This window comes from Loxodonta africana, chromosome 8 (genome assembly GCF_030014295.1).
Source record: "Loxodonta africana isolate mLoxAfr1 chromosome 8, mLoxAfr1.hap2, whole genome shotgun sequence".
Classification (NCBI taxonomy): domain Eukaryota; kingdom Metazoa; phylum Chordata; class Mammalia; order Proboscidea; family Elephantidae; genus Loxodonta; species Loxodonta africana.
In genome coordinates, this window is record NC_087349.1 from 19,930,300 (window position 1) to 19,942,996 (window position 12,697).

Here is a 12,697-nt window from a genome sequence, read left to right on the forward strand (position 1 = left end):
AGGGAACTGTCTCCCTTGCATTTCTATGTGGAGTAGCCCACCTTCTCCAGTGCTGTGGGGAACAATAATCCTCTGATTATTTTTGCCCAGTACATGGGTCACAGCAGTTGAAGCATGTATGAAGAGCAAAGTGCCACAGGAAATGCCCCTTCTTAAGTGTCTCTTTCTTGACCAGTTCTTTCTCTCTGTTCTGGACTCTAAACTGTGGTCCTAGAAACAGCACCTTTGGGTCCTCCAAGCTTTCCACTGTTGCTCTCAGGTGGGGAGAACACAGAGGGCAGACAGGTGCTCCCCTTACATGCACAGGACCTTGTAGAAGCACATGGCCTACCCTGGGGTGGGGAGGGGCGGGGTTGGTCAGGCAGATGTTCTGACAGTGGTGTGCTTATTGGAACACTGAAGCAGCAGTTCTCAAACTTTGGCCTGCATCAGGATCATCTGGGGAGCTTGCTAAGGACATGGATGTCGGAGCTGCAACCCAGGCCTTCCGAATCAGAATCCCCAGGGGTGGGGCCTGGACATGTGTGAGCTTAACAAGCTCCCCAGGTGATTCTGAATAACACCAAAGCTTGAGAATCACTGTCTTAGTGTGGGAGTGGTAGTTAATCAGGTGATGGGGAGTGGCAAATCATGCTGGGAGAAGGGGTAGAAGCAATACAAGCTTTGAGAGCTGACAGGAGACACAGCCAGAAGGCATGTCTGTTATATTCTTATGTTCTTAACTCCCTTCAACAAGATGGCCCAGTAAAGGGGCTAGAACTCTCTTCATTCAGACATGCCTCCTTCTGTTAGACTCGCTGTGTGTAATGGTAGGAGCAAACAATGTTCAACTTTAACCAAAAGCGCTGCCGTGTGTGTGTGTGTGTGTGTGTGTGTGTGTGTGTGTAACTCACAGCACATGGATTCACAAGTACAAGTGTATTTATGGGAAAGAGGTTACAGATACTTTTTTTTTTTAAGAAATGGCAGTGAAAGTTTGTTATAAATATAAGAGATGCCTGGAACATTCTTTCCCATGCCCTTTGCCTGTCTGACTCTTGGGTTGATATCGTTTCCTTTTGAATGCCTTATAGGGCAGTATCGCTCCAACTTCAGTGTGCATAGGAATCACCTGGGGACCTTGTTAAACTGATTCTAATTCAGTGGGTCTGAGGAGAAGTTCTAGTCTGCGTTTTGACAAGTTTCCAGGTGATGCTGGTGCCACAGATCCACAGACTACACTGGGAAGGCAGTGTAAATCTAGAGTGTTTCTTGGCTCGCCATTGTCTCCTCATGTTCAGTAGAGTGATCAGCCCCCGTAGGTGCTCAAGGAACACTGAATGAATGAATGAACGAGTGTATGAGATTGTGTGAGAGTTTACAGGGCAGAACAATCTTTGTCCTGAAATGCAGCATATTTGGGTGTTTCTGCTTCTATCAGTCCTTCACTTGGTGAAATTATTTCGTAATCTGTAGACTAAGGATGTCAGTACTAAGTTATTCCTGGCCTTGTCACTTTACTGCCTAAACTCTAATCTTTGAACATAGTGGTGCTGTACGTGGAGGGAAGTAGCCTTGGTGGTCCAGTGGTTAAGCGCTGTGCTGCTAACTGAAAGGTCTGCAGTGCTAATTGAACGGTCAGCTGTTAGAACCCACCAACCCCTTCTGTAGAGATTACAGCCTTGGAAACCCTATAGAGCAGTTCTAGTCTGTCTTGTATGGTCACTGTGAGTTGGAATCTACTCCACAGCAATTTTTTTTTTTTTCGTTGTTGTTTATATGTGGAGGGTAATGAGCAAGCTTTCTAGAGTCGACAATCTCTGCAAACGGATTTCCTCCATCCAAGGAGGGAGCAGAATGCAGAAAACCACCAGATTTCGGTGCCTGCCTGAGCAATTGTCAGCTCGGCCTCCTCCAAATCAAAAAACAGCCTTTTAAAACAAAGTATGTGTAAAGTAGGTTCATTACCCTAAAACACATGAGTGTAATAATGTTGCCATTATTTAGTACTATCGTTTATGATGAAAATAACGACACTGACAGTTGAGCGATTAGGTGTGTGGGGAAGTTGGGGGATGGGGCAGAGGGCTGTGAGACGGCAGGAGAAAGAGGAACTACATCTCCCAGAGTCACTCGGGAGACTCTACGCCGCAGCGGCGGCGCCCCGCCCCTTTCCCCAGCAGTCCCGCCTCGCCGATGACGTCACAGAGGTGACGTCACGGCGCCCACAGCGAGGCTGGGGTAGAGAGGCCGACCGAGCGGGAGTCGTCCGCTTGTCGTGGAGGCTGCTAGGGAGCCGGGAGAGGGTGAGCGGCGAGCAGGCGAGCGAGCCGGAGCAGACGGGAGGGAACGTCGCGCGGCGTAGCGAGGCGCCGGGGCCAGGCCTCGGCGGACCCACCGCCGGAGCGGGGGAGCCGGAGCTGAGCGCCGCGGGTCCCCACCCCCACCCGGCCGGACAGTGCCCGGCGTACCCCGTGCGAGGGGCGGCGGCGGCGGACGAGACCCGACAGGACCGCGGGGTGTTGCCACCTCCATCAGGGCGCCGGTGCGGCCGCGGGCTCCTTAGAGCCGGGCCCGGGGCCCGTGACAGACGGGCCGAGGAGGGGAGAGAGAGGCAGCGGCGCAGGCGACGGGGAGGCGGCGGCGGCGGCGGCGACACCATGTCATCCCCCAGTCCGGGCAAGAGGCGGATGGACACGGACGTGGTCAAGCTGTATCCTTCGTGGAGGGGGGTTCGGGCAGTGTGTGGGGGGCGGTATGGGGGTGCCCAGGACACCTCTGAAACCAAGCAGGGGTTCCGGGGCACTCCAGGCCACTGTGTGAGACTCTCCCCCCTCCCCCAGTGCCTTTGGCGACTCCTTGGCACCTCCCAGGAGTCAGAGCCCTTTGAGCTCCCCCTTTATGTGCAACACCCCGAAACGTGCGTCGATCCTCGCTCTTCTGCACCCCCGGTGCCCGTGACTTTCCTCCACCACGTTTATACTCCTAAGACGGCCTTTTTTTTTTTTTTTTGGCAAGACTGGCCACTTCACCCTCTTTCCCACCACCAAGCCCACCTTCAGGGTTTGTTTTCAGTGTTTTTTCGCTGTGGATTTAGGGGTTCAAGGCAGAATTCCCGAGAGTGAGGTCTCTCTTCCTTTTTGGAGACGCCCCTCCACTCACAATGCTTCTTGACCTGGAGTAACTCAGGTGACCTCCTTTATCCCTAATTCTTTTCTATATTAGGAAGAGAGTAGTCTGCTCAGTGCCCCCTCTTCTAATAAACAGCCCTGGGTGTTTTGAGTCAGAGACCCCTATGAAGCTTTCTGGTCCCCAGGAGAACCCTACTGTCGTCCTTTCCACTGATAAAGCCAGTCCCATCCATAGTTGTATGTGGTGAGGACTCCCAGGCCCTCCAACAAGCCACCCTCCATATTGTGACTGTGACAGCTGTGGGGGGGTGGGTAGAAAGAGGAGCTCCTGGACAAAATAGCCCCTGGACTATGGACTTAAGCAAACTCCCTCTATGAGGGTAAGGTTCTTGGGGAGTATTTGATCTTGCCAGTTGACACCCTTTATTTTGTATCTCTTCCCCCCAACTTTTTACAGTCTGGAGACAGCACTGGGAAAGCTATAGCAGATAAGTCCTTCCAACTGGTTTGGGTTGGATCTGGGACTGATATTTATTTGGTGACTAGAGAAATTTGAGAAGGTTCTTTTGATATACAGAGGAATTTTCTAAGGAGTAATTTAGAGGGTGGGAGAGAGGAAATGAGCCCAGTGTCCTGAACAATTTATCCCCGGGTGGGGGGCAGGGGTAGGGGGATGCTGTGTGAAACATGGTTAAAAAGGGCTGTCTCCTGCTTCTCTTTCTCTTGCATCCCCATCCCCCCACAATTTCCCCCTGTTGCAGGGTTTTGTTTATATAACTCAAGTTGTTTGGCTAGATTCTTCAGGTGAATTCCTTCCGCCTTCCTTTGATTTGTTACTGTTATTGATTGGATGTTTTACCTCTTTGGAGAGATCTGTGGTTATTGTCAAATATTTCAGTTATGGAATTAACTGAAGTTTTAAAGTAGTTTTTGTATTTGGGTTGAAAGTGGGGGATGGGAGGGATATTGCCTGGGCAAGAGATTTTTTTTCTTTTTTTCTGTCTTTTAAAGGCATGAGGAGATGTTTTTTCTCCTTGCTCAGGAAAGCTAAGAAATTAGAAAGAGTAGATAAACTTTTAAGTTTAGGGTTTGGAGTTTAGAATTTTGGGGGGAGGTGAGAGTAGGAATTAGAGGAGCAAGTAATAAAGTATATACTACGTACCAAATACATGTCGAGGCACAAGTTAAATCAAGTCTTTATGAGCTGTTTGTGGCTGTGATTGAGTTTTGCAAATGTGTGAATGATATCAGTAATGGTGGTTTTTCATAAGGTTGAAAGAAAACTTGGAACTCTGGGCTGTGTGTGTACATTTTACACAAAGCAGTTTCAGATTTTATTTTTGTTTAGGAACAAGGAAATAGCATGGTGGCAGAATCTGAGTTATTTTTATCTTGCCCTGAGAGTTACTGTCACACCTAATGCAAATTTCTACCTAGTGTTTAATTGGCTGGGGTGGGGGGCGGTGGAGGGAGAGAATTCCAGCTGTTTTTGATCAATGTCAGATTCTCCAATTATGTACACGGGTATTTTTAAAAGACTGAGGCAAAAGGGTGAGGCCTAACTTGACCTGATGCCTTTTCCATACAGTGCCTTTTGTTCATTTAGTAGTTGTGGCATCTAGAATGATTACTGCATTTAGGAGTCGGGGTGTGGGGGGAGGAGAGGGGAGAGGAAAACAGACAAAGAACAGCAGGGTGTCTTTTTTTTTTTTCCTCCTTTTTTTCCTAAGTGGCTTATTTCATAGCTTATTTTTAGTAGAAGATGAAAGGCAGAGATGCCTTGGCTTTCTGTTGTCTCCCCACCTTCCTCCTTTCTGACAAAAGAAAGCAGAGGCTTTAAAACCGTAGATCGGTGAAATAGGAGGATAGCAATCTCCGGATTTGCGAGCCAGAGGTGATCTTCGTTTTGTGTTTGTTATTTTCTGGTCTCAAAGGAGTTTGGGAGTTAAAATTTTCAGATTTCCTTTTGTGTGTGTGTTGTGGGGGTGCAGAGAGTCTTGCCTCCTTTCTCGGTTGAATTCCCACCAATAGGCCCAGATGGAGCCAACAATTTTTGAGTAAGGTATATTAAGCAAAAAAATGAAGGAAAAACATCTCCAACCTACTACTAAAATGAGTAATATTGTGTGAAAGGGCCTGGGGGTTGAAAATGAAAGATGGTGGAGAGGGAGTAGAAAGAAAAGGTCTGAAGGAATGTACTTGCCTTTTGCCCCTCAGTGCCCCTTGCTGATTTCTTTGGTGTGGAGGCTTAGAGCTGGTTTCATGGCAATCTCCTGTTCCAGCCCATTTTTGGATGTTTCCTGTAATTATGCCATCATGATTTACAGCCTGGCAGGGAACCTATCTAGTACTAAAGTAGCCATGTGGGGGTAGGGAGACCAAAGGATGGTAACTGTTTGGTCACTGCCTTCCACCACCTCCAAAGGTTCTTCGGAGACACTGGCTCTGGTTGTTGTTTGGCGTCGGTGATATTTCTTTTGTGCTGGGCTGGTAGGAGGAGAGCTGACTCCCAAGTTATGCAGGGAGTGAGTGTTTTGCACCGATGCACTTAATCTGCTGGGCGGTTATGTTCTGAAACTCTGACTCATTCATTGTTTCTCTTCTGATCCTTTGCTGAGGGTTGTGCAAACCTCCCCAGGAGCCTAGAAACTGATTTACATGCTTTTGGGGCCTGTAGGAATGCGTCCTCATCAGAAAACAGTAAACCCAAATCCAGCAGCATGGTCTTGAATCGTGTGGCCATCTGTTTGCAGGGTCAGGTAGATGGGTGACACTGTGCTGTTCCCAGGCTGGCAACCTTTGAGGTTTGCGTCTCCAGCCCGGCTGATTCTTTATAGATTGTCTGAGAACTGGGACTTAGGTGACCTTAAAGCGTGATTTGCCCTAAAGGAATATCGGTTTAAATTCTCCCTGGTGGAGAAACAAACAGCTCAGGTTACATGGGCTTCCTTGTAGGTGGGGGCTGCTCGTCTCACCCTGTTGCACAGCCCTGGCGATCCTTTTATCTGTGAACAGTGGCCCCTGCTAAAGGCTGGAGCTGCTTGTTTTGGAAAAGCGTTTGCAGGCAAAAGGCCGCAGGCACGGCTCCTCACAGCTCATTGGCTGCTCTGTTACTACCCGGAAACCGAGGAGGGGCGGAGCCTCCAAACAGCTGATGGAGTGTGTGACAAGGGAGAGTGTTTATATACAAAAGAGGTGGGGGGCTGGGGAGGCTTGTGAGCGGTGGTCCAGGATCAAGTGTGTTTTCAAGGGGTAGAAAGGAGAACCTGACCTGTTCAGGAGTACACGCATGTTCAGGAATACTAAGGTTAAATCAGAAACGTGGGTCTGATGATAAGGAGGACTTGGCAAAAATGCACTTGTTATTGGTGTGAGATTTTGCGTCTTAGTGATACCAAGAGTTTGAAAAGATTCTTTTTCAGAGGAAGCACAGCGACTTAAAATAGAATATGTCGCTTTAAATGTATTTAACTGGCTCATATGCAGGGATTGCAGGACGGAGGTAAAAAGTTAAGCTTCTCTTACTAAAGCTTCCAGAGTAATTGTCAGAAAGGGGTGGTGTCTTGTGCTAAATTCACCAACAACACATAGAACCTTATAGAATCTTATGGTACCTGGCTTAGGGTTTCAGAAATGTCTGTAACAAGTTCATCTCCCCAAATGTTTTCAGCACCCTCTTTATGTCAGGCATGGTGCTGGGTGCTGGGGGTTCAGTAGTGAAACATTAAGTGTGGGTGATCATGGTGCTTATATAATTAGTTTAAAAAAAAATCTTTTTAATCAGAAAGGACAGACTGTGCTTAAGCCAGGTCAGCACTGCATGTATCACCTTGCTTTTGGATAACTTGTATTTACTCCCAGAATTGACTTTCCAAGGAAAGGTTTAAAAAAAAAAAGTGAATTGTAAGTGATGAGATGTATGGGGATCTATATTCTTGCTAGATATTTAAAAGATATTTAAGAAATGGAAACAAAAACACATTAAGCTGTGTAGCCATTTGTCTTGGTATTTTAATAAATCAGTATTCTGTCCCTAAGTTAGTGAGTCTTCGTTACTCTTTAATGTGTGCTGAACCCTAGACAATTCTGTAGTCTTTCACCAGCTCCGGTGTCAATTGGGAACCTGTGGTTTGCCTTCTATTTCCTGAAGCCTGTTTTTGTGAGATGGGTTGGAAGGTGGAACCATTTCATGGTTTTAAGTCCTCAAACTAAAAGTAAAGATTTGGCAACTCCCAGTGTTCCAAATTTGTCTTCTCAGCCTAGATTTTGGTGACAAATATAACTGGTACTTATCTTGGTGAAGCAGGAACCTACATGAGTAAGCATTCACAGCTTCAGGACATCTGATTCCTGTAGTGCCGTTCTAGTAAACTACACGCGAGCCCAAAAGTTCAGCTTTTAGGGAAAAAAAAAAAATGATTTGCAGATGTGACCCATAAAAATCCCTTACTATTTGTATGTGTGTGTTAGAACAGCCTAGATTTGTTGGTTTTCGAGGGATTGTAATTTTCCCAGAATGCTGATCGTATATGTATGTATATATATAAATTTTTTTTTTTTTTTTAATTTAGGATCTTGGTCAGTCTTAACAGATTTGATGGATCCAAGGGTCATTGGAGTGTTAGGCAAGCAATTCAGACCTGCGAAAGTGCTTCCAGTGTAAAAGCTTTTTACCTATAGACCCATATAGTGCACATTTTGGTAAAATAGTGAAAACTTACTTGGATTATAGAAGTAATAAGATAGTTGAGGAAAATATGGGTTAAAAAAGGGAATACAGTCTCTCATAATCCCATCCTTTAAACAGTGATTCTTAAATGAATGTTAAGCGCATAAAGGGCTTTTAAAAACAGATTACTGGGTCCCAGCCTAGAGTTCTCTGAGACAGTAGGTCTGGGGCGGGACCTGGAATTTGCATTTCTAACAGGTTCTCCATGATGCTGAAGCTGCAGGTCACTTTGAGAACTGTTGTCCTCGAAGGTTCACGTGGTTTTTTTCCTATCAGTCTTTTTTCCCCCAAGGGTATATTAGTTTCAGCTTATTGATCATACTACGTATGCTCTTTATGCTTAATATTTTTGCAGTTATTTTTCCACTTAAAAATATCGGACATAATGAACTGTTCCTGTAATGTGCCACGGATGGAATTCTCTGTCATTTCTCTCTGGTGAATAAGGTGGAAGTGAACATCTTTGTGTGTAAGGCTTTTCTTGTATTTTTGGGTTATTTCTATCTTCCAGAAATTCGATTCTTGGTCAAAGAATGTAAATTTTTTTTTTTTCATATTTAAAAAAACCTTTTTTTTTTTGAAACATAGTATACGTACAGGGAAGTGCTCATATTTTTAATTGTACAGGTTGGTGACTTTTCACAAACTTGACACACCTGTGTGAAACCAGCACCAAGATCTCAAAAACAGACCATGACCTGTGCTGAAGAAGCCCTCTTGGTGTGCACATTTTGAGAATTCTGATTTGTGTTGCTAAGTTCTCTCGAGCAACCTTGTATTTTGCTCTCCCTTAAATTCTCCAAAGAATATAAACATTTGAATTAAAAGATTTGATTAAAAATTATGGCCCCTACGCTCAGTAGGCTCTCATGTTGCTGTGTTTTAGTTGGTGTCACTTCACCGAAGCAGTCATCCTGGCCTAGAAATTAAAAGATGAATTCTGCTTTCTCTTTGTTTAAACTTTTTTTTGTGTGTGATAATGGTGATTCTCAAGTTGCTGTTTGCCAGCGAGTTGATTGTGACCCTATAGGACAGCATAGCACTTCCCCTTCTGGTTTCCAAGGCTGTGATCTTTATGGAAGCAGACTACCACATCTTTCTCCCGTGGAGATGCTGGATGGATTCAAACTGCCAACCTTTCAGTTAGCAGCCAGTCGTTTAACTGCTTAACCGCTGTGCCCCCAGGCCTCTTTGATTGTCACATTAGGGGATACTTTTGCACTTCCCAAAGAGCCTGTGATGAGTTGGTAGGTTAAATATTCCATTCATGAGCAGATAGAATCTGACTGGCCAGGGCCATAAAGGTAGTTTTGGTAATTAGAAAACTTTTTTTCCTTTTTTTATTGAGGTACAGATGACATGCAGTAAACTGTGCATATTTAAGGTGATACATTTGATAAGCTTTGACATAAGTATCACCCATGAAACCTATCACCGCAGTCAAAATAGTGAACAAAGTTGTCTTACCTGGACATTTCTTGTGTTCCTTTGTAATGCTTCCCTCTCCCCCAGCCATTGATCTGATTTCTGTCACTACAGATTATTTTGCATTTTCTGGAATTTTATATAAATAGAATCACATGGTAGATACTCCTCTTGTGGATTTTTTCTTTCAGCATAATTATTTTCAGATTCATCCATGCTGTTACTATGTGCTAGTTCATTCCTTTCTACTGCTGAGTAGTATTCCACGGTATGGGTGGACCAGTTTGTGTACACAGTCACCTGTTGGTGGACACGAGGTGTTTCCGGTTCTGGGCTGTTACAGATAAAGCGGCTGTGAACATTTGTATGGTTATATGCTCTCTTTTCTCTTGGGTAAACATGTAGGAGTACAATGGTTGGATTCCTGGTAGGTGGGTTTAACTTTCTAAGAGGTAGCTTGAATTTAATTTTTTTCAGCTGATGCTCTGCGCGTTATACAAATTGTGACGTTAAGTTGTTTCAATCACTTGTGTATTTTAAAGCGCTCCCACTAAATAGCATGATCCTAAAGCCCTGATTTCTAACCTTCTAATATGTTGGAAAAAAAAAAAAAAAAATTTTTTTTTTTTTTTTAATATGTTGAAGCTAGCGTTACAGCTGTCTTCCTCCTTCCCATTTGAAATTAGTGAGTTAAATTTTTATTGTAAAATATTTTTATGTTTTGTGATCCTTTGAAATGGCACTTGAGGAATTATGGTCACAAATAATTATATTTGTGTTTGCTATACCTTTTTAAGTTTTTTTTTTTATACCTTTTTGAAGAGCAATCATACTTTTTGTTGATGGTATTCTTTTCTTTTTTTTTTGTAAAGTATTGATAAGATTTTTTTTTTTTTTTTTTAACGTTTCTTGGTTTTACTTAGTGAAGATTACAGCAGTTTACAGACCTTTATGTAGGACTGTGAGCTTGGAATAGTATGCTAACTTTTCAAGTGGACTAAACTCAGGTAGAATGAACCAACTTAACCAACAACAAACAGCAACTCAGTGGCAGAACCAGAAACAAATCCTAAGAGTTAGTGTATCCCTTAATAGCGTGCTTTCCCAGAACTTTTTTAAAGATCATTTTTAGTAAAAAAAACTTTTAATTCTTGGCATTCCATATGACTTATTTGGTAGATTAAATAATAGACATTGACATAATAAAAAATCAGAGATCGTTTTGTGATAGTTGTTACTATCCCATTCATTCTGATAAATTACAGACATTTGAATTTACTCTATTGTTGTAGATGTTTACATATATGTTGCTTAAAAAATTAACATTTTATAACTGACAGCTGAGACTTGTAGCTTAGCTAACAGAAAAAAAACAAAAAGCCTGGTTTACACCTGATTTAGGTTGCCATCAAAGACAAATATTTCAGTAGTCAGAGGGATGGTTTCCTGAGCATGTATTTTATTTATAATTGTGGTAAATATATGTGTAACAGAACATTTGCCATTTTAACATGTTTTACATGCACGATTCAGTGACATTATGTTGTTCAGCCATCACCATTATTCATTTCCAAATTTTCCTATCACCTTTTCTGAGCATGTATTATTTTCTAATCGCCAAAGTAGAACTCAAGCGCAACGTAGAAACCTTCGAAAACAGAAGTCAGTGCAGTTGTTGCCTTGGTGGTTCGCAACGAGGATATTGCAATTGAGGAGAATTGTTATATTTTTACGGGCAGGTACTGTGGTTATTAGAGGGCATTGGTGGGGCAGTGGTAGAATTCTTGCCTTCCATGTGGGAGACCTGGACACCCAGCCAGTAGACCTCATGTGCAGCCACCATTTGTCTGTCCGTGGAGGCTTGCGTGTTGGCTTTGATGCTGAACAAGTTTCAGCAGAGCTTCCAGACAAGACAGACTAGGAAGAAAGACCTCTGGTAATCTACTCCCCAAAATCAACCAATGACAAACTCTGTGGATCACAACAGTCCACGTTCCGTTGTGCGTGGGGTGGCCATGAGTCAGGCCAACTCAATGGCAACAACTCTATCGTAATTATAATTTTTTTTCTGTACCTCATCAGGTGCTTGAGGAAGGTGGCTGGGTGTTTGCAGGCGAGTCCTTGTGGTGTCTGCCCATGCCCAGCAGGACCCAGATCCTCAAGAGGCAGGGGAAAATCCCGTAGGATGGTTATGGTCATGAGAGATGAAGACTCCTTTTTTGCCTTTACCTGCTTTTTAGGTATCTAAGGCCTTAGGTTTAAGGTAGGTGATTTGAAGTTTAGGTGCTGCTGATCTTCTGACCTGGCTTTGCAGACGAGTTGGAAAGAATAGGAGGCCCTTGTGAAGGCTGAGACCTGGTTGGACTTTGCCCTTCTCAGGAAGGCAGGTATGGCTGGTGGGTCTGTCTCTGGGCTCCCAAAAAATGCCTGGGAAACATATTTTAGGGACTTCAGAATTTATTTAATTAACTGGGAATGGAATTTTATGTCTTTTGTTCAACTTCTGAGTTTCTAACTTTCAAAGCACTTTTAGGGATGCATTATGTATGAAAATAGAAAATTCCCTGCATGTGAAATTGTTATTAATGCTATAAATTATGCTTTCTCTTTTTAATATAAGGCTGTAAACTTCATGTTTTTGTCAAATACACTTTTCAGGGTTTCTTAGATGATAAAATCTTAGTTGAGGTAATATAAATAGAAAACCAGATACAAAGTGTGTGTCTGGTACTTGTTACCTCAGAAGCAATTGGATTACCACTCAGTTTAGTGAAAAATAAATTTAGTTTTCTCCAAATGGTGCTAATATAGCGTTGATTATCTGGATTTTGCTTTTCAATCGGTTGACTTTATATTGCATGGACAGCTTCTATAAGGTTGATTAATTCAGAGATTCAAAATTCGGGTAAAAATTTCTATTGTAGGGTTTACCTGTAGGAGGTGAATTTGGTTAAGAGTTGTGTGCGTAAGAAATCGCCAGGTGTAATATAGCTGATATATTGTTTTATGGTCTTCATTATGGACTGCTGAATGTTTAGTACCCCATTGCTAATCTCTGAACCTAAATCTGTAAATAAGTCTCCCTGGCAACAAAACTTGAAACTACATAACCCTTTTTATTTCACTCCAACGGAAAGAAGCTGGCTTTGCCTTTTTTCATTAACAAATGGTCACTTTTACAGCCTTACGTTCCCACAACCGTGACTTGGTACATGGTTAGATCACTAGTCCAAACTAGGAGAGCCTACAAGGAAATCATTCCATGATGTAGCTCTTGGATATTTTTGGTTTTATTAGAAATTGTATTTACATTCAAAAGGATGAGCACAGACAGCTGTGTTTTAAAAGTCTTGTAGTACTTTCTGACAGGAGTTATAGCTCTTTAACTTAACTTGGTGACTGATCTTAACGTTGGTTTTAAGTGTACTTAAAT

The 12,697-nt window shown here is 43.2% G+C and overlaps 1 protein-coding gene across 3 annotated transcripts in view; it reads left to right on the forward strand.

Annotated features, from left to right (window-relative positions):
- Nucleotides 1–366: 366 nt before the first annotated feature.
- Nucleotides 367–12,697, forward strand: part of UBE2H (ubiquitin conjugating enzyme E2 H) — a 111,584-nt gene continuing 99,253 nt past the window's right edge. The window contains exons 1-2 of one of the 3 annotated variants that reach the window (XR_010322605.1): nt 367–2,692; nt 11,505–11,651. Coding sequence is in view for 2 of the 3 variants with exons in the window: in XM_010587408.3 (XP_010585710.2) it covers nt 2,640–2,692 (53 nt within the window). In the remaining variant the exon portion in view is untranslated. The remainder of the gene's footprint in view (nt 2,693–11,504; nt 11,652–12,697) is intronic. The other 2 variants (XM_010587408.3, XM_010587407.3) reach the window with 2 other exon arrangements.